Source organism: Primulina huaijiensis, chromosome 9 (assembly GCF_012295235.1).
Source record: "Primulina huaijiensis isolate GDHJ02 chromosome 9, ASM1229523v2, whole genome shotgun sequence".
Classification (NCBI taxonomy): Eukaryota; Viridiplantae; Streptophyta; class Magnoliopsida; order Lamiales; family Gesneriaceae; genus Primulina; species Primulina huaijiensis.
In genome coordinates, this window is record NC_133314.1 from 16,760,954 (window position 1) to 16,782,120 (window position 21,167).

The 21,167-nt window shown below is 35.0% G+C and overlaps 1 protein-coding gene across 1 annotated transcript; it reads left to right on the forward strand.

Annotated features, from left to right (window-relative positions):
• Positions 1-1,238: 1,238 nt before the first annotated feature.
• On the forward strand, positions 1,239-4,465 carry LOC140984673 (phosphoribulokinase, chloroplastic-like). Its single transcript, XM_073452219.1, has 5 exons — positions 1,239-1,985; positions 3,221-3,305; positions 3,411-3,495; positions 3,651-3,895; positions 4,018-4,465. The coding sequence occupies exons 1-5, from the start codon at positions 1,441-1,443 to the stop codon at positions 4,267-4,269; spliced, it is 1,212 nt and encodes a 403-aa protein (XP_073308320.1). The 5' UTR covers positions 1,239-1,440; the 3' UTR covers positions 4,270-4,465.
• Positions 4,466-21,167: the final 16,702 nt, after the last annotated feature.

Sequence of the window (21,167 nt, forward strand, 5' to 3'; positions counted from 1 at the left end):
GAACAAATTGTCAGTGCAAGAGTTGCAGAAGCGTTAAATCGGAGTTAAACTTCAGATACTTTAATAACACTAATAAAATAACGAGAGAAGAAATAATTGATAATTTGCTTTACATGAAACGAGAAAATCAAACCAATAATTTGAAGAATTTGATTAATTTAGGATATAATATAATATTACGGTAGATAATTAACTTGTATATGTAAATCAACATATTCTATTTCCAATTGATGAAAAAGAGAACTGACATAAAAATTGATAATAAAAAAATCTTTAGCTTAACTCGTGCCCTTAAGATCTCAGATACGACACTGGATGTCATGAACCTCTATCAAATGGTACTCCAAGTGGCCATCTAAAATCAATTTTGGGGGGTTCAATTGTGTCCAGCAGAGGCAGTCTGCTACTGTGAAAGAAATACCAAAAGTGTCTCCAATTGGATCCAATAACCTCACAACTCTCATCTTCTACCAGACCATCATCCTTCTGCCACGTGGCACACAAATATCCAAACTCTAACAAATGACCACCAAGCTTTCGATATTCCTACAATCTATATATCACCCTATCATGATCATCACACATTCTTCCATTTATATTTTTATTTTTTAGCATTCAATATTATGTAGCTCTATCTTTACTATCATCCCCTGATACAACTGAAAATGACATACAGTGTAAAATGGCATACGAGTCCCATTGAAACCATGATTCTTGAATACCGAGATTAATCAATGATATAAACTTTTATAAATTAGATATGAAAATAGAAAAAATTTCCCATTTTATTTTGGAGTCTTTTTTTTGCATCAAAACTTTTTATGAAATATCGAAAAATTCACACTTCTCTCCTGTGAAGTTAAATAGATATGTTATATCTTGACATTTTATAAAAGTTGCATGAACACCTTCTGCACCAGCTGAAAATCTGACGAGATGAAGTATTTTGATTATATCTCATATGCTAGTGGACAAAACGATTATAAAGAAAACTCAATTTGCTATTAATCATATTTCAGGTCGACTAGACCAGTTTAAATGTAATTTATGCTGATTGAACAGCCGCAAGATCGAGCTGGATGATACAGTTATGACAACCGACAGTGTCATGTGGTTTTACCGTCAGCTAAAACTGTTGATTTTAGAATCATGATGAATTCTATCGATGTCTATACTTCCTATGTCATGACCATATAAGCAACTTCACAGTCTTATTTGTGTGGTTCTATCCCATCTCTCCTGCTCCAACCATAACCTCTTCTTTCATACTCTTTTGTGTCCTCACATTTTTTTCCTTCACAGCCAAAGAATGTTTTAGAAAAAGCCCATTTTTCATATCATCGAAGTCATTTGGAAAATCTAAATAATAACACTCTCTTTTCCTCGCTTCAATTCCTCTTTCTCTCTGTCAAGAAAGAGGAGAACAAAGAACCTGGAAAAATGGCGGTTTGTACAGTCTACACAGCTCAATCCCTCAACTCAATCCCCACACCACCAAAAACCCACTTAGGATTCAACCAGAAACAAGTAATTTTCTACACAAACACCAAGAGAAAATCGCCCAACAGCAAGAGGTCCGTCACTGAAATCTCATGCTCAGCTGACAAAACAGTAGTGATTGGCTTAGCTGCAGATTCTGGCTGCGGGAAGAGCACTTTCATGCGGCGGCTGACGAGCGTCTTCGGTGGCGCCGCCGAGCCACCCAAAGGCGGAAATCCTGACTCAAATACACTCATAAGTGACACCACCACCGTGATATGCTTGGATGATTACCATTCACTCGATAGAACTGGAAGAAAAGAGAAGGGAGTGACTGCTCTCGACCCCAGAGCCAATAACTTTGATCTTATGTACGAACAGGTTAAGGCCATTAAAGATGGAGTTGCTGTGGATAAGCCTATCTACAATCATGTTTCTGGTTTGTTGGATCCTCCTGAATTGATCAAGCCCCCCAAGATTCTCGTTATCGAAGGACTACACCCCATGTAAGTTGCAAATATGTGTGTGTTGTTAACGTTAATCAAGTGTTCCGATACATGCAAATACTAAGACCAGCTTGTCGTGTTATGAAACTTTGGCCATAGTCTCAGCTCAGATTTTAGCTCACCCATGCGTCAAATTAGAGGCCATGCCTTGTCGCTTTTTTCCTCTTTTATCATATTACGAGTACTACACTGTTGATTTTAATTGAGTTTATTTCTGTCCAAATACCACAATTCTCCTTGTGAGAATTAAATAGATATCTTAAATGTTAATTTTTTTTTAAAATTATGCGAACACCCTTGAACAAGCTGAAAATCCGATTAGTATAAATAACATACGAACTAGTCTACTCGACCTGAAATATGACTTGTCACTGCGAGAAAAAAGCTTAAAGACAATGATGAAAAATCGTTGTAGTAAGTCTTGTAAACCCTTGTTAAAGTATCTGTTGTTAAAGAGTTCGCTCAAAAACAACGGTTAAAAACCTTTGTCGTACATCAACGACAACGGTTTTTCACCGTTGTCTTTCAGCCGTATAGACAATGGTTTTACAAGGGTGAAAAATCGTTGTCATTGATCTACGATAACAGTTTTTTTACCGTTGTCTTTGAGCTGCCCATTTAACCACAAGAGCTTTAACAACGGTTTTTCAGGGCCTACGACAACGGTTTTTCACACCGTTGTCTTTTTAAATATTAAAAACAAAAAAAATTAATATAAAATTTTCCAGAATTGTAAATCATTCAATATTCGAAAATAAAATTTAATATACAATTTTCATAAAATATTATAAATCACTCAATGATCAAATTCGAAATATTTCAGCTCATCAGATTTTGCAAGTGTGTTCGTCGTACTACTTTTTATAAAAAGTTAGGTCTAAGATGTTTATTTAATTTGAAAGAAGTGTGCATTCTCAATATTTCATAAGAGTATTTGGTGAAAAAAAAAACTCGACTTTAATTTATAAAATTTCTTAACATCAATAGATAAACGTATTTCACCCATCATTTTTTGCATTGTCAAAAAACACAACATGCAACATGCATATTCCCTCAAACGATTAAATTTTTCAGCTTAAAATTCTTAATGTATTAAATGAAATAATATTTTAAATTACAATAATATTTTAAATTACAATATTAATCATTCATAGGAGAAATCCTTAATCCACTTCTATGATATCGAATGACCAATGTCGTATTTAATTAAAAATAGTATTATTTATTATGTAAAGGTACGATGCGCGTGTTAGAGATCTCTTGGACTTCAGCATTTACTTGGACATCAGTAACGAAGTTAAATTTGCATGGAAAATTCAGGTAACTAATAATAACTCAACATTTTTTTGGTTTCATTGCAAATAGCATCAGATTAAAGTAATTAGATTTAGTTTCTGTATTCTGTTTGTTGGTGAAAAATGAAAGAGAGATATGGCAGAAAGAGGACACAGCCTTGAAAGCATCAAAGCTAGTATCGAAGCTCGGAAACCAGATTTTGATGCTTATATTGGTAATCTTTCTCACCAAAATCTCAAATGCACAAACATGGAATTCGCAGATTGTGACGACGTGCGAGTAGTCGACTCTGTATATTTAGAGCATATACATGATCTTATATATCTATATATATCTGATATTCTGTACTGAAAGTTTGGATTTGTGCAGATCCACAGAAGCAATATGCAGATGTTGTTATAGAAGTGTTGCCCACACAACAGATACCGGATGACAATGAGGGGAAGGTATTGAGAGTGAGGCTGATAATGAAAGAAGGGGTGAAGTACTTCAACCCAGTGTACCTATTTGATGAAGGATCCACCATCGACTGGATACCCTGTGGCAGGAAGCTAACATGCTCCTACCCCGGAATCAAATTCGCCTACAGCCCCGACGCCTTCTACGGCAACGAGGTATCACTTCACAACCAAGAATTCATCTTTAGTAGATACAATCAATCAACTTTTTCCTACATGTATAACACAAGATTCCCAAATATGGTTCGGTGTAAAAGAGATGATCTTGTGTGGTGCAGGTCTCGGTGTTGGAAATGGATGGCCAATTCGACAGACTGGATGAACTCATATACGTCGAGAGCCATCTGAGCAACATCTCGACTAAATTCTATGGAGAGATCACACAACAGATGTTGAAGCATTCGGATTTCCCAGGCAGCAGCAACGGAACAGGTCTGTTCCAAACGATTGTTGGCTTGAAGATCAGAGACCTATTCGAGCAAATTGTTGCAGCCAGGGCTGCAGCACCTATGGCAGCTTCAAAGGCATGAGAAAATGATCGATCCCGAATTTTTATATATTCTTTTTGCTGCCACGTTGTTGTTTTCAAGTGAGTGGTTAGGTTGAGAAATTCTCAATTGTATATGTAATTTAAGCTGGAAGTATGTGGAGACTTGTAAACAAGGGAAACAGAAGCATATAATTAAGCCATGGGGCTATAGAAACTTTAGACAAAGTTTCAATTTCTTTCCTTCCTAGTAAAATTGGTGTTGGTGATTTTCATAAAAATGACAAGGAAACTGAATGGAAATGGATGGAAGGAATCATATTAGAAGGAAGCAAAACGGAGGAAACCACTTCGCGATGCAAACAGTTGCATCTGTTCATATTATACCTCTTCGTGGTTTCATGGTTTTTTATGTTTAAATGAAGGGTTATGATCCAAAAGACATATCAATCACAAAGAACGATTCTAACAATATAAATATCAAATTAACTGATCATTTCGTCATTTTCAAACAAGGGTAGAGAAACTTCATCATTTTCATGCAGAAATGACTTTTTCTGGCACATTATACACAACGGATTCAAAATTATAATCATCCTCGCGTTTGCGTTCGATATCATTTTAGAGGATTATATAGACATGTCAGAACGAGCTCGCTAGAATCAAGAAAATATTAATTGTTGTATGTGATACTTTGAATGCTTTAAAATGGCAAATGAATTCTGTAGTGAATGAGAGCCGAGTCAAGTGTTTCAATACTTTCTCTTTAAGAAAAATTTGTCCCGCCTTAGTGTTTTGGTTTATGACAACCAACTCTTAACATAAAACTCATTTTGCAAATACAGTACAATAATTTGCAATAACAATAATCAGAAAAATGGAGTTTACTCTCTTTTAATAGAAAGAAATAGAAGAGAAGCAATGTGAGTACAATGTTTTTTCAGAAATCTGATTTAAAATTACTATAATAATGGATCCTTGATAATGTATTTGAACTTCTCAACCTGTAGGGAGATGTCTTTATTATCATATGAGGTGTCTCTTGGACAAAAGAACATGAAGAAATCATCAAGAAACATAATATGGGAGGAATGAAGTCTGGAAACTTGAAAAAACAAACACATCTGTTCAAAATCAATGTGTTGTGCGCTGGGCGGTGAAATATGGCCGCCCGAGCACACCCTATGTTGTTTGAAAAATCTAGACAGCACCCACCGCGCTAGGGCAGCCATAAAAAACAGCCCTAGTGCGAGTCTTGCTGCCTAGATTTTTCCAGGCGGTACTTTGAGGCGCTTAGGTGCCCCACACCTCCTATGCGTGTTTTGAGTTCCGGGTTGTTATCGTTTCGAGATTTCCTTGACTTTCTCGCTTAATTTACATTTATTAAGCCTAAAATATTTCAACAAACCCCTACATGAATGAAATTAATGCATGAATGCACGTGATGTCGAAAGAGATTATACACGAAAAATTATTGTATCAGAATAGGTAGTTTTTGGCTTTGAACCTTTTTTAGCAGAATACTGTCGGATTTACTAGGCCAGGAAGTCAACTTGATATCTTGAACTTCTTGGCGGTTTGTTTAAAACTGGAAACAGTACCTACACAATAAATTCTCTATTATTTCCATTTGGTTCTTTATAGGTTGTGTCTGTTTTGGTCATAGAACACTTCTTGGCTTTTTAAGTGTTTTGTTGAGGTTGTTCATCCTCACACTTGCATAGATGGTTTTTAAGAGTATCCTGCTATACTCCTACTTTAACAAGTTAAGAAACAATTAAAATTCCAATACTTAACATCGCTATAACAAGAACTTTATTTTGTAGGTTTTAAACTCATTCTTCTAAACAAATTGTATACTTGATCTCTGTTCAATGCTTTCGTAAGAGAATCCGCCACATTATCCTTTGATTTGACATAATCAATAAAGATAACTCCATTTGAGATCAGGCACTAAACTTGTCCAACAAGGAATATCCTCTAGAAAGTTGCGAAGCCATTCTGCTTCTTCTGCAGCTTTATCTTGTGATATAAATTCATGTTTCATTGTAGATCTAACGATGCAAGTTTGTTTTGATGACCTCCAACAGACTATGGCACCACCAATGTTAAAAACATAGCCACTAGTAGATTTGGTGTCTTTGGTATCAAAAATCCAATTAGCATCACTATACCTTTCTAGCATCATATGATGTTTTGTATAATGCAAATCATATTCCAAGAATTGTATTAAATATCTAAGCACCCTTGTCAAAGCCTTCCAATAAGCATCACTAGGATTACTCGTTAATCGTCAAAAATTATTTATCGCACCAGCGATGTCCGGTCGAGTACAGTTAGTGATATACATAAGAATTTCAATAATTCTGGAGTATTCCAGTTGACACACAGGTTATCCATGATTCTTACCTAAATGGACGGTCACGTCCATAGGCGTCTTTACCAGATATGAGTCATAAGCTAAACTTCCTCAAGACAACTCAGAATAGTGAGATTGAGATAGAACTATTTCTTCTGAAGCCCTAAAGATTTTAATCTCTAGTATAATATCAGCAATACTTATGTATTTCATATCAAAATGTTTTGTCAACATTTTCTTTGTTTTCTTGATAATTCTTGATTACTCTCCATAATAATCATGTCATCTACATATAGACATGATATTACATAAGATTCTCGTGTTTTTTTAATATGAACATATTTGTTGTACTCTTTAATATTATAATTATTTGACAACATAACTTTGTCAAATTTCTCATCACTGCTTAGGAGCCAGTTTAAGTCCATATAAATATTTAAAAAGTCGGCATACTTTTTTTTCTTGACACTGAACAATGTAACATTCATGTTGTTCCAAATTATCTATTATTCAAATTCACCATTCAAGAATGCGGTTTTGACATCCATTTAGTGTATTTTAAGGTTATACAAAGTTTGAATTACAATGATTACACGAATAGACGTTATTATTGAAACTTGTGATATGTATCGAAAAATTCAAAGCATTACCTTTGTCTATATCATTTAGTCACCAATTTGGCTTTGTACTTTTCAACAGTTCGATCAACTTTATATTTTCTTTTTAGGATCTATTTGCATCCCAACGGTTTGGTACCCAGTGGAAGATCCACCAATTCACAAGTATGATTATTCATAATGAAGTCCATCTCAGTATTGATGGTTTCTTTCCAATAAGATGCTTCAGGACTAGACAATGCATTTTGTAAGGTTTTTGGTTAATTTTCCAGCGTATAAGTGCGAAAATCTGGACCAAAAGACTTCAAGGTTCTAGGCATTTTACTTCGCCTAAGTTCTTCTTCTTTCGAAGAACCTTTGTTTGTTCTAGCATTTTTATCTTGAGTATGTTCTTCATTAGGTGCATATCCTTCATCCACGATCTCTATCTTTCTTTTATTAGATCATTTTTCTTTATTTTCTGTGCAGGGAAAGATATTTTCAAATAACACGGCTTTTCTTGACTCGATCATCATGCCTTTATTCATTTCAAAATCTTCAAATTTGTGCGTTATGAATCTATAGGCATTGTTGTTGTAATAATATTCAATAAATATGCAATCGACCGTCTTTCTTCCAATTCTGACTTGTTTTGGCTTTGGTATTTCAAATTTGAACAAGAACTCCATCACTTTGAGGTATTTATATAAAGGTTTATAGCCTTTCCACAAATCATATGGTGTTTTGCTATTTATCTTGTGGGAAATAATGTTCAAAATATGGATAGCCAACAATATCGCTTCCCCCCGCAAGTTTTGAGGTAATCCCGAACTCAGAAACAAGATATTCATAATTTCCTTTAAAGTTCATTTATTTCTTTTGGCGATTACATTAGATTGAGGTGAGTATGGTGTAGTAATTTGATGTATAATGCCCAAAGATGTGCAAAACTCATCAACCGATGATACATATTCCCCTCTCCTATATCGCTGTGAATACTTTTATTCGCTTTCCAAGTTTATTCTCAACTTCGTTTTATAGTTTTTGAATGCCTCAAGAACTTCATCATTACTTCTTAAAGTATATACATAATCGTATATTTTATAATCTTCAATAAATGTTATGTAATACTTTTTCTCTCCTCAAGTTTGCACAAACTTTAAATCACTAATATCTGAGTGAATTAATTCTAGAAGATTTGTACATCGTTCAACATAATGAAAAAACACTTTGTTCTTTTTTACTTCAACATATATTTAACATTTATGTGTTGGATTAATATTACATTTAGGCAACAAATCCAAATTCATTAAACATCGCATAATATTAAAATTTATGTGTACTAAACGAACATGACATAAATTAAACACTATAGCTAGTAAATAGAATCGTTTCTTTTATTGCCATCAATACTGCGGAGAACCGGTGTTACACTCAACTTGAAGAGGTTCTCATCAAGATGCCCCTTCCCAACAAAATGTCCATTTTTCGTCAATACAAACTTACGGACTCAAAAACTAGACTAAAACCATGATTGAGCAATGATTACCCAGACACCAGATTCTTCCTTATTTCAGGAACATGAAGCACATCCACCAGTGTCACTTCCAAGCCGGATTTCATCTTTATCGCAAACTTTCCTTGCTCCACAATATCCGACGTAGCAAAATTACTCATGAAGAGCTTTCTCCCAAAAACTAGAATATATGTGGAGAACAACTCTTTATCGAAGCAAATGTGGCGGGTATCACCCGTATCAACCCATTATTCATTAGGGTTTTCCATCATAGTTGTCTCAAAAATGACCGCAGATAAATCAAGTATAGAAAAATCAAATAATAACGACTTTTCTTGAACTACATTTACTTGCTCCTTCTTTTTCCTTGGCTTTATGTAGTCCTTTGCCATGTGGTTGGTTTTACCGCAATTGTAGCAATTTCCTTGAACTTTTTATGGTTCTTTGGTGGTGGTGGTTGTTTTTCATCAAACTTTATTTTCTTTCCCTTGTTACTTGACTCAAAGACATTAAATTTTCCATCCAACTTTTTGCCTCTGTTTTCAATAATCAGGTTGTCCTCCTCGATCCTTTATCTCACTATCAAGTCTTTCAAACACATCTCTTTCTTTTTGTGATTTAACTAGTTCTTGAAATCTTTCCAAAGAAGAGGGAGTTGCTCGATAATGACAGCAACATGGAAAGACTTGCTCAGACTCATCCCCTCTGTATGAATGTCGTGCAATATTATTTGTAGTTCTTGCACTTGACTCACAAGGGATTTTGAGTCTATCATCTTGAAGTGCAGGAACTTTCCCGCTATGAACTTCTTCAGACCAACGTCCTCTACTCTGTACTTCTTCTCGAGCATCTCCCAAAGTTCATTCACAGTTTTACTTAACAATGCAAATTGTACAATGCATTGTCCATTCCATTCAAAATATAATTCATGCATAGAAAATCACTTTGGTTCCATGCATCCAGTGCAACCCTCTTTTTAGGATCGACTGTTACTATATGATGGTGGGAGAATCTTCCTTCAAAAACCTTGCCAAGCTCAATGTGGTAAGGTAGAATATAATCTTTTGTTGCCATCTTTTAAAGTATGTGCCACTGAATTTTTCTGGTTTTTCCCCTTAAGCAATCAGAACAGTTTTTGTTGTTGTTGTAGATGAAGATGCCATCCTCAGAATTCAAAATATCACATAAGAAAAATTATTCTTAAGATTGTTGCATGTGATAACTTAAATGGTTGAAGATGACAAATGAATTCTAAAGTGAATTAGAGTTGAGGCAAGTATTGAATATTTTCTCCTTAAGAAGAATTTGTTATGCTTTGGTGCTTCATTTTATGACAATCATCTCCTAAAATATAACTATTCTTGCAAATATAGCACAATAATTTGTAAGAATAATAACAAAAAAAATAAAGTTTACTCTCTTTAGTATAAAGAAATAAAAGATAAGTAATATGAGTGTGATGTTCTTTAATAAACCTGATGAAAAATTATTATAACAAATCCTTGATCATGTATTTAAAATTTTCTACCTACATAGACATGTCTTTTCATCATATGAGGTGTCTCTTGACCAAAGGACATGAAGAAATCATCAAGAGCACGATATATAGAAGAAATGAAATATAAAACTCGAAAAAACGAACACATCTATTCAGAATCAGTGTGTTGCGCTCTGGGGTGGAGAAATATGGTCGCCCAAGCACCCTTTATACTGTCTGTAAAATCCAAACAGTTTCCACCGCGATGGGTCAGCCATAAAAAGCTACCTCAGTGCGAGCCTTGCATCCTGGATTTTTCCAAGAGACACGTTGAGGTGCTTGGGTGCCCCTTTTGGGCGTCCGACACCTCCTATGCGTGTTTGAGCTCGGGTTTATTTTTGGTGCTATCGTTTTAAGATTTCTTGACTTTTTTCGCTTAATTTCCATTCATTAAGCTTAAAAAAATTCCAACACCAACCAATCCTACCTATTTTATATGGAAAAGTATGTCGATCCTACTGACCTATCTATTTTTGACATTTCTATAATTAATTGATTATATAATGCAAAGCATGCTATTTTATGGCTTAAATATTAGATTCCAACGCAATATCACCAAAGTGCGATTAACTATTGTACTCTTGTTTAGAAGAGTACGGAGCGAATGCGTTATAACTGTGGATCTATAATTTTTTTGGTTGAGGGGATGGGATCGAATTTTTTAAAATCGCTAGTTTTAAAATCACTAGTTATTTAAATAGTATTTAATTTTTACTCACAAAATAAAGAAAACCGAGTATAAAAAATAATCTTGATTTAGTTTTATCAAATTTAAAAATACTAAAAATTTATTTCAAAATAAATTACATTAAATTTAAAAATAACTATCTTAAATTTTTATTATTTCATCCATATTATATTCCATAGCAATCAATTCAGAAAAAATGACTAAAAATAAAACTTTAATAATCCCAAAACAAATACTATATATTTTTTAAAAAATATTATATTTAGGCACTGAAAGTTGTGTTTAATGTTTTTTTATAATTCCAAAATAATCAATAATTGAGTCTATATGGGAACCTCTCTTCCTTTCATTTTCTTGTTTTTGTATTTTTTATTCTGTGAGATTATTTAACAGTGAAAAGTGAGTTTTAGGTTGTGGAACCATTAATTTTTTTGAGAAATACTGTTGGTTCATTGGCTCAAAAGTCGTGAATTCTCTCAATTCTGACTCCCTTTGTTTCGATATTTATTTCCCTTTGTGGTGCGCCAACTTCGAGTTAGTTTGTGAGTCGTGAGAAAGAATCTTTCTGCACAGATTGGATTTGTTGTCTGGAGGAATTACTATTATGTCATGACAAGTTTATTATGTATGTTGTATCTATTACGCATGACTTGTTAAGTTTCTTCAGAAATGTGAAGACTTTTTCCCCTTAATCCAAGAAATGAATTTCTACTAGTTTCTTTTACAGTGGGCGCTGTAATCGGAATGTGATTCGGTTAATGATCATGTATACGGTTTCTTAAAAAGAGATTTTTTTAAAACTTTGGTCATAATTTCAGTTAAATAATATTGGGTTTCTTCAATCATAATTTATTCTGAAAATTGGTTAAGTAACACTGAGTTTACTCCTTATGAATATCATATTTTTAATAATTAATAAATAATAATTTAGCGATACTTTAATGTGTTAAACAATGTTGGGTTTACGAGCATTAATTTCATTTATTTTTTTGTTACATATTTTTTTGTTAGACGGGACAATTTTTGAGATGATGTCCAGCTTAACAGTTACTAACTCACTTAAAGAGTGTTCGAAATTGGATTCGGATTCGGATTCTGATTCTGTATATGCATGCTTATACCTGTGTTTCAGTCGTATCTTCATATTTAGGCATGAATTTTTATTCTCAGCTTTGTGTTGCATTTTATGTCCACTTTTCTGTTGTGGTTCTATAATGTAGAAATAGTTGTCTTCAACCTAGTACAAAAAACTTAAAATGATCCATCATCAATTCAACTTAGTACAGAAATTCAACCTAGTAAATACCACATTGTCTCAAGAGCAATCTAGATAACAACTTGCAACAACATGATTCTAACCACTGTCACTAATTTGTATCTCCTTCAAATGATTTTGTATCGCTTTCAACCTAATTACTTTTTCAGCTTGCAAATGTTTTTGTGAGAACCCGGAATTTCCGATCCGAAAATTATGTAAGAAATACAAAAAGAGATTAAAACCCCAACTCAAGGACTTAACCTTTCAGCTCAAAGAAGCTCAACCAAGCTTGTCCTTACAAGACCAAAAAGAGAGCTAAAGGATGAGCTAAAAGCTTGGACAAGTTAATGGTGCAAGAAATGATCTTTGAGATAATCCATGAATGAGCTAAGGGAGGAGCTAGGAGTCCAGGGCACAATTATGATGCAAGAGATGGACTTTGGTGCTTGGTATACTTTGACCACCATTACTCCATTTCTTGGCGCCCAAGGGGTGGCCATGGGAGGCAAAGGGGCAAAAATTACTCTATAAATATTGCTCAAGGGTGATAGAAAAACAATTTCAAAAAGCCTTAAAATTTCGGCCCTTACCTCCACATCCTCTCAAAATTTCGGCTCCCCCCTCATCCTAAAACCACTCGGCCGAAGTCAAGAAGGAGAAGAAGCTCGTGCGGTTCAAGTGCTAGAGCTTTGCGTCGAGGTGCTGCCGGAGTGAAGACAGTATTTGTAAAGAGTACGTCGAAGTGCTGCCAAATTTTCGAGAAAACAAGTTCGTGCCAAAGTCTGCATTTTCGATTCTACCTTCAAATCTGTAAGTTGGTTTTTGCTATATATATTCGTTTGTATTTTAAAAACTTGAATATATAAGTTATGACATGCATGTATGTGTGTCTTCATTTCGAAAATATGATGTCCGTCTGTTTAAAATTTCGATCGATTATGTGTTTTCTTCTATACTTCGAATTTCTTTGATTCCGCTGAATCTGTTTGAAACTCTGATATCTGAAAATTCTGATACGTTCTGTCTGGTAAAATCTGAATTCTGTGTGGCACTGTTACGATTCGAATTTGAAATGGGACGAGAATTGTAGTTCTGTCTGGACCCTATTGGTGGGTATAAAACCATGTTCTGGCTGGCCCCCATCGGTGGTTATAAAACCTTGTTGTGGCCTCACCCCTTAGAGAACTAACATATTGGGGACAATTTGACCGTGGAAATGAGATGAGTAACAGTGTTGTGTCTGTCTTCGAATTGTTCTGAAATGATCTGATTTGCTTCTGAATTGTTCTGAATCATCTGTTAACTTCTGTCTCATATTCGATTCGTTTATGTAAGTTAAAAGTAATGAAATTTGAAAGTGTGTTAAAGAAATGTTTTAAAGACTAAGTTCAATATGCATAATTGGATATCGATCGACCCCCACTTGCTGAGTGTTTTCCAAAACACTCACCCCTTACAAATTTCAGATAAAAATGAGGAACAACTGAATGAGGAGGAGCAGGATGCATTTTGGAGATGGTGATCGACAAACAAGTTTCCGGAATTTAAGACTTTATTTCTCTTTTGTTCAATTTTCGCAATTGCAACTCTGATGTAATTTTTATTTCTATTGTCGTTGTAAAGACAATGTTTAATTTATGAAAAGACTGGTTTTTGATATTTTGATACGAGTCTTAATTGTTTTTAAGTATTTGTTAAACAATGCCGGATGTCACCGACGCTTCGGACACGGGGCGTGATAGTTTTTCTCTTTTACTTGAACTTGAACTTGAACTTGATCGTGAACCAACTCTGTGCAGCAGAAACTAACAAAAAATTCAAGAAGTGACCACCATTTTGTTGCAATTACCGATTTCATATCTAGTTTCAAAAATTAAAACAAGTAAACGAAGTAGCTTTGTGAAAATTAAGGGCACAAAAATACCATGATAATTTGGTTGGAATCAAAGATCTAATCACCAAAAAAATTGCAAACATCATAAATGCCCAAATATCTACCATCGTATTGCATTGGTGGTACTGTCTCTTTTTTATCCGGTTACAAAATTGTAACTGAATATTAGTTATATTTGTCGTAATTATATTAATTCGTCGTACTAGAGCTGGACCCCTCATCTCTTCTTTTTATATTGTGGTTGTTTTTTATGCCATAGCAGGTTATTCAAGAAGATTTCGCGCATCTAGTGGAGCGTCAGGCATTGGTTCCCAATATTTGTGTGTCGTTCATAGTTTCCAGAAATATATATTATACTATTGAGTCATACATTTGCCAAGGAGATGCCCCGAGTAGATGTACTGATATTTTTATGATGTTTAGGATTGATAGTTGTGTGGTCGAGTCTTATAAACACTGCATGTGTTTAGTCATGGCCAGTGCGGCTATAGATTTTTGGATTGATAATATGACTTTATTTCGAGTATATAAACGTTGTCTGTGTTGTTTTGAATTTTTTGGCATGTCCTATTTATGAGGAGGTTGTGTCGAAATTTTTGTTGGCCCAAAAAGAAAGTTTTTAATCGCTTTCGCTATTTACATTAATGAATCATGGTTGTTTGGTCATTGTACATTAATCAAGAGCACAAGCCCTCACAATAAGAAAGTAGATAAATTCATTCGAACACATAAACTCCTCGTAATGGACACACGAGGCATGATAGATGAACAACTTCAAAATCATCAAACGATATGTGAGCATCTCAAAAAAAAGATTGAATATGTAACGTGGTTTGTAATTTAATTTTTCATGTCATGTGTTTTGGTATCTGTGTGGTTCGTAATTTATGTTTTCATCCCATGTGTTTTAGTATCTTTGTGGTTTGTTATTTTTTATTATTAATTTTATTTATGTTGTTTTGTGGTAATTCAATTATGCTTAATTAGTTTTTATTTTTTACAAATTAGCTGTTCAAAACTAGCCATTACGAAGTAGCCGTTAGGCTCGTTATGCTAGTCGTTACAAAGTAGTTGTTTCAAATTAGCCGTCGAAAAAATTGTAAATAAATAGGAGATGAAACATTAACAATTCCCCACACTACATCTATTATCCTCTCTTTCTTGCACGAAATTTTTTATTTGTTCCAAAATATCACAAGATCCTAGTCAAACTTATATTTAAAAATTTCCGAAGGCACAAAGAACTATACAACATCAGATCCTAATAAATAATTATTCATGATGACACAGCAAAATCAACGTATAGTGGCTGACATGTTCTGATGGCGATTCTGAATGAGAAAAGAGTTGTTTTTGCGCCCGATCGATATGTTAAATGGAAGGAAGATGCAGTGAGAATAAAATATTATTGTTGCTTCAGAAATGCATGGCGGCTATCAGTCAACTGGCTTACAAATACCCCGCCGACCAATTGTATGAGTACCTATGGATGGGTGAAAAAACTGCACTTGAATTCTTGTCCAACTTTTGCAAATCTGTAATGCAAATATATGGACGTGTGTAATTAAGAAAACCCAATGCAACTGAAATCGCTCGTTTGCTTCAAATGCATGAGCAAAGACACGATTTCCCTGGCATGTTAGGAAGCTTTGATTGATGCATTAGGCTTGGAAAAATTGTCTGGTTGTGTGGAGAGCCCATGATGTGGCGTTCATGGCTACCCGAAAATTGTGCTTGAGGTGATCGCGTCAGCCGAATTGTGGATATGACATGCTTTTTTTTGGAATCACTGGGTCTCGTAATATCATCAATGTTCTTAACCAATTGCTTTTTCTTAATGAGATCTTGAAATAAAACGCGCCTGATGCTAATTTTCTTGTGAATGGTACACAATATGCTAAGGATACTACCTAACGGATGGTATATACCTGGAATGAGCTACTTTCATGAACAGTTTTTCCTACCCCAAGATCCCAAAAGAATGAAATTCAAGGAAAGACAAGAGACTGCAAGAAAAAAAAAGGTTGAGCAGACATTTGGAGTGCTCCAAGATTGTTGGGAAATTATAAGAGGTCCAGGGCGACATTGATTCATGGATAAATGGAAAGAAATAATTTATATATGCATTATTTTACACAATATGATTGTTGAAGAGGAGAGTCATGCAATATCGATTTGGGATCGTGAAGAACGAGATACTTTCATAACGAATCAGGGATCAACCCCCCAGAATTTGGTGAATTCCTTTGAAGAAATATCAAGTTGCGTGATAGTGAGATGCATCATCAGCTTCGTCACGAGTTGGTTAAACACATTTGGAAAACATGTCATTGTGATCAGTGAATGACTAATTTATTATCAAATATTTGTTTATATTTAATTTATCATTTTTCAAACATTTGTATCCGTATGTTGTACCATTCACTTTTAAATTAAAATTTAATATTAAATTATGTGTACTAGAGATTAAATATTTTTATATTTTCCAATTTTACTTTTAATAAAAATATAATACTAAATTATAAATTATATTAATTAAAGTAGAGATAAATATATTTGAAAAATATAATGATTTATTTAAATGAAAACGAAAATATATTATTAAAGTGAAAATGAGATTCATAAATATTTAGTTGTTGAGATATTTGATTATGAAATGTGATATATTTGAGTAGTGGATATTTGATAGACGATGTTGATCATGAGGCCCATAAATATTTGAGGAAATATTTTTGTTATCGTGGATGCTCTAATTAATAGTGTTCCATTCTCAATGTAATCTGAAACAGAAAATTGCAAATTCAACAACAAATATTTATGAACTTAGTACCATCTAAAGTTTCATACATTGTTACACCTTTTCATAAATGACGTGTAAAACTAAAACAATATGTTTGAACATCAAGTACTACTTTAAAATATAATATCTTTCTCCCAAAATTATCAAGAATGGGAGTGAAGCTTGTTTGAGAAGGCGGGTTACCTTTTTAGACAGCGCCTATAGTTTGTTTGTCGCCCATCAACATACATACTCATACCGTGCGATCAATCTGGGCCAGCCAAGTTTTTGGTATAAAGAACATAATGTTGGTCCCACTTGTGAAAATTGAGATAATAAATATGAAAATAAAGAATAAATTGGACATCGAGATTTACGTGAAAAACCCCTAAAAATTATTAGGGTAAAAATCACGAGCAAGATGAAAAGAAGTTCACTATAATATTTTACGATGTACAACCACTCACTGTGTTTCCAAATAGAACACACACTCTCTTAATACAGGAGAACAAAATACCTCACAAATATTACAGAACTAAGCACTCAAATGCTATAAGATGAGAGAAAACTCGAAGAAGGGATGATATCAGAATGAGGGGAAGAGACGCCTATTTATTGTTGAGTTTCGAGGTGTGAAACCGCGTAAGGAAAAAAAAGCGTCTTCCTTTCGTCTGCAATTTTCAAAGCTTGTCTTCCATTTTTTTCAACAAATTCTGCTCAATTTATTTGGCCGAAATACAATTAATTTGGCCAACCCCATCATTAATGACATTTGCCAACATTTCTCCCACTTGGAGATTTGATTTAGAATCAAACATATCTCAACACATCTTTTCAATCTTGTCATTCCCTGCTGCTTACGTTTTTGCTAGACCACTTGAGGATCTACACCACTCAAACTTATCAGTGCTCACTGACTTGGTCAGAAAATCAGCTAAGTTATCTTTTGTATGGATCTTCTGCATATCCACACTTCCTTCTTCTAATACTTCCCGCACAAAGTGAAATTGTACTCCAATGTGTTTCGTCTTGGAATGAAAGGCTGGATTCTTTTCAATGTGCAAGGCACTCTAACTATCACAAAACAAAGAAATATTCTCTTGTTTGTGTCTGATCTCCTCCAATAACATTTTAATCCATATTGCCTCCTTGCAAGCTTGAGTAGTTGCCATGTATTCTGCCTCCGTTGTAGATAATGCCACAGTTGTTTGCAGTTTTGAAACACAGCTTAATGCTCCCCCTGAAAATGTAAACACATAACCAGTAGTGGATTTTCTCTTATCAAGATCACCTGCATAATCTGAATCGACAGAGCCTCTGAGTGTAAAATCTGATCCTCCATAACATAATGCAGCATTTAAGGTACCTTTAATGTATCTAAAGATCCTCTTAACAGTGCTCCAATGCTCTCTTCCAGGATTCGCCATATACCGACTAACTGCTCCCACTACTTGAGCAATGTCTAGTCTTGTACAATTCATAGCGAACATCAAACTTCCCACTGCTGTGCATATGGTACTCGAGACATATCCATCCTCTATGCTTCACTGCTAGGACACATCTCAGAGGATAATTTGAAGTTAACAGGAAGAGGAGTTGATGTTAGCTTACTATCTTGCATGTTGAAGCGTTGCAAGATTTTCTTCAAATAATTTTTCTGAGAAAGCCAAATCTTTTTGTTACTTCTGTCTCGATAAACTTTCATTCCTAGAATCTTGTTTGCTGGTCCCAAGTCCTTCATATCAAATTTCGTAGCTAACGGTGCCTTCAATCCTTGGACCTGATCTTTGTTGGGACTTGCTACCAACATGTCGTCTACATATAACAGCAAAATAATATAATCATTACCAGACTTCTTGAAATACGTACAAGGCTCTCCACTCAGTCTGTTGTATCCAAGGATCATGATATAGGAATCAAATCTCTTGTACCAACACCTCGGCGTCTGTTTGAGACCGTACAGAGATTTGTTCAACCTGCAAACCAAGTTCTCTGTCTTTTTATGCAAAACCTTTTGGCCTGGGCATATAGATTTCTTCTTCAAGATCTCCATGAATAAATGTCGTTTTCACATCTAATTGTTCTAGATGTAGGTCAAACACCGCACACAATGCCAACACTGCTCTGGATGTTGTAAGCCGAACCACAGGAGAAAATATCTCATTGAAGTCAATGCCTTCTTTCTGAGCATATTCTTTTACCACCAATCTATCACGATACTGCTCCACTTGGTTATTATCATCACGCTTGATCTTTATAGATTCATCTGTTACCAATGAATTTCCTCCCTCGTGGTAGTGTAACAAGATCCCAAGTTTTATTCTTGTCTAATGCCTCCAACTCTTCTTGCATTGCTATCATCTACAAGGATAAATCCGAGCTTTGAGTAGTCTCGTGGAAACTCGATAGCTCACCATCCTCCGATAATAGACAATATGCAATGTTGCTTTCAGTGACATAATCCGAAAGCCAACCTGATGGTCTTCTGTCTCGAGTTGACTGCCTCACATTGGAAACCTCAGACTCAACATGTTCTTATTGTTCATGCTCTGGTACTGCTTCACAAGAAATTTGAAATTCGTCCGTCTTATTTTCCACATGAAATATAGTAATTTCTGAATTCAGTGTGCCTTTGTCTCCCTTTACTTTATCTTACTCAAAGATAACATCTCTGCTGATGACAAGCTTGCAAACAGTAGGATCCCACAAGCAAAACCCCTTAATTCAATCAGCATATCCCAAGAAGATACATTTCTGGATTTTGAATCCAACTTTTATCTTTCTTGCTCATTGTACAAAACGTACACATGATTTTCAAATGTATGCAAATGAGAATAATCTTTCGGCTTCTCGGTCCACATCTCCATCAGAGTTTTCAGATTAATCGCCACTGAAGGAGAACGATTGATAATATAACAAGTGGTTTTGACTGCTTCCGCCCAAAATGACTTGCTTAGACCCGCAGTTCTCAACCTTGGCTCTTTTTCTGTCCAACAAGGTTCTATTCATCCGCTCCGCCACTCCATTCTGTTGAGTTCTGTAAGCCGTCATGAATTATTTTTTGATGCCTTCATGTTGATAATATGCATCAAATTCGTCGCTGGTATATTCTCCTCCATTGTCAGTCCTCAAACACTTGATTTTCTTTTCTGAATCAAGTTCAACCCGTGCTTTGAAATCTTTGAAAATCTGGAAAGCATCTGATTTCTTCTTGATTGGATACACCCAACATCTCCTAAAGAAATCATCAATGAACGAGACAAAGTATCTCGCTCCTCCTAGGGATACGACTGGTGCTTGCCAAACATCCGAATGAATCAGCTTCAGTATGCTTTTGCTACTGGCAGTATAAGTGTCAAACTTTAATTTGTGTTGTTTACTGATAACACGATGCTCACAAAAAGGTAGTGACAATTTTGTAAGTCCCAACAGCAACTTCCGTTCTGAGAGAATTTTCAACCTCGTTCTGACATATGCCGGAGCTTTCTATGCCGTAACACTATTAATTCTTCTCCTGAACTAATTGATGCAACATCTAGTTCCGCCTCTTTGTGTGTTTCACCCAAAAGTACATACAGATTTGCAGCAAATTTTTCCGCCTTCATAACCTAAACGTACCCTTCACAATTTTCATGATCTCGTTCTCGATACGACTTTTACACCCGATGTCATCCAATCGCCCCAAGGACAAAAGATTTTTTGTCAGTCCCATCACATGTCGTACCTTCTGTATGGTGCGAATGGTGCCAACAAACATTTTTATTTTGATAGTACCGATCCTAGCGATTTCAAAGGCATGATCATTTCCCATCTCCTGAGACTGGTTCATAATGATCAAACCATTCTCTCCAAGACGTCATGTGCCATGTCGCTCCTGAATCCATAATCCATGTGTCAAAAAATTTGTGTCTGCCTTCTGCAACTGTTGTTGTTTCGCTGTATAATATTTCACCACCGCCTGAAGTACTGGCCACATTTCCTTGAGAACTCTTGTCGATACACGTACACTCTCTCTTGAAGTGCCCTTTACCGCAACATTTAAAGCAGTAAATATTTTTCTTCTTACTTCTCGACATTGATTTAACTCGTCTTTGGCTCCCACTGGAGTCATGGTACATAAATCTTCCTCTTATCATCGGCAAATCCTCTACCAACTTCGAAGTTACCAACCTATCTTCCTTATTCTTGCGCCGACTTTCTTCTCCGAGAACCGTAGTTAAGACATCGTCGAATTTTAGGGAGCCCATAAGAATATTTTGTTTATGTTGATGATAAGTTGATCATATGAATCTGGTAGACTTTGAAGTAGAAGCT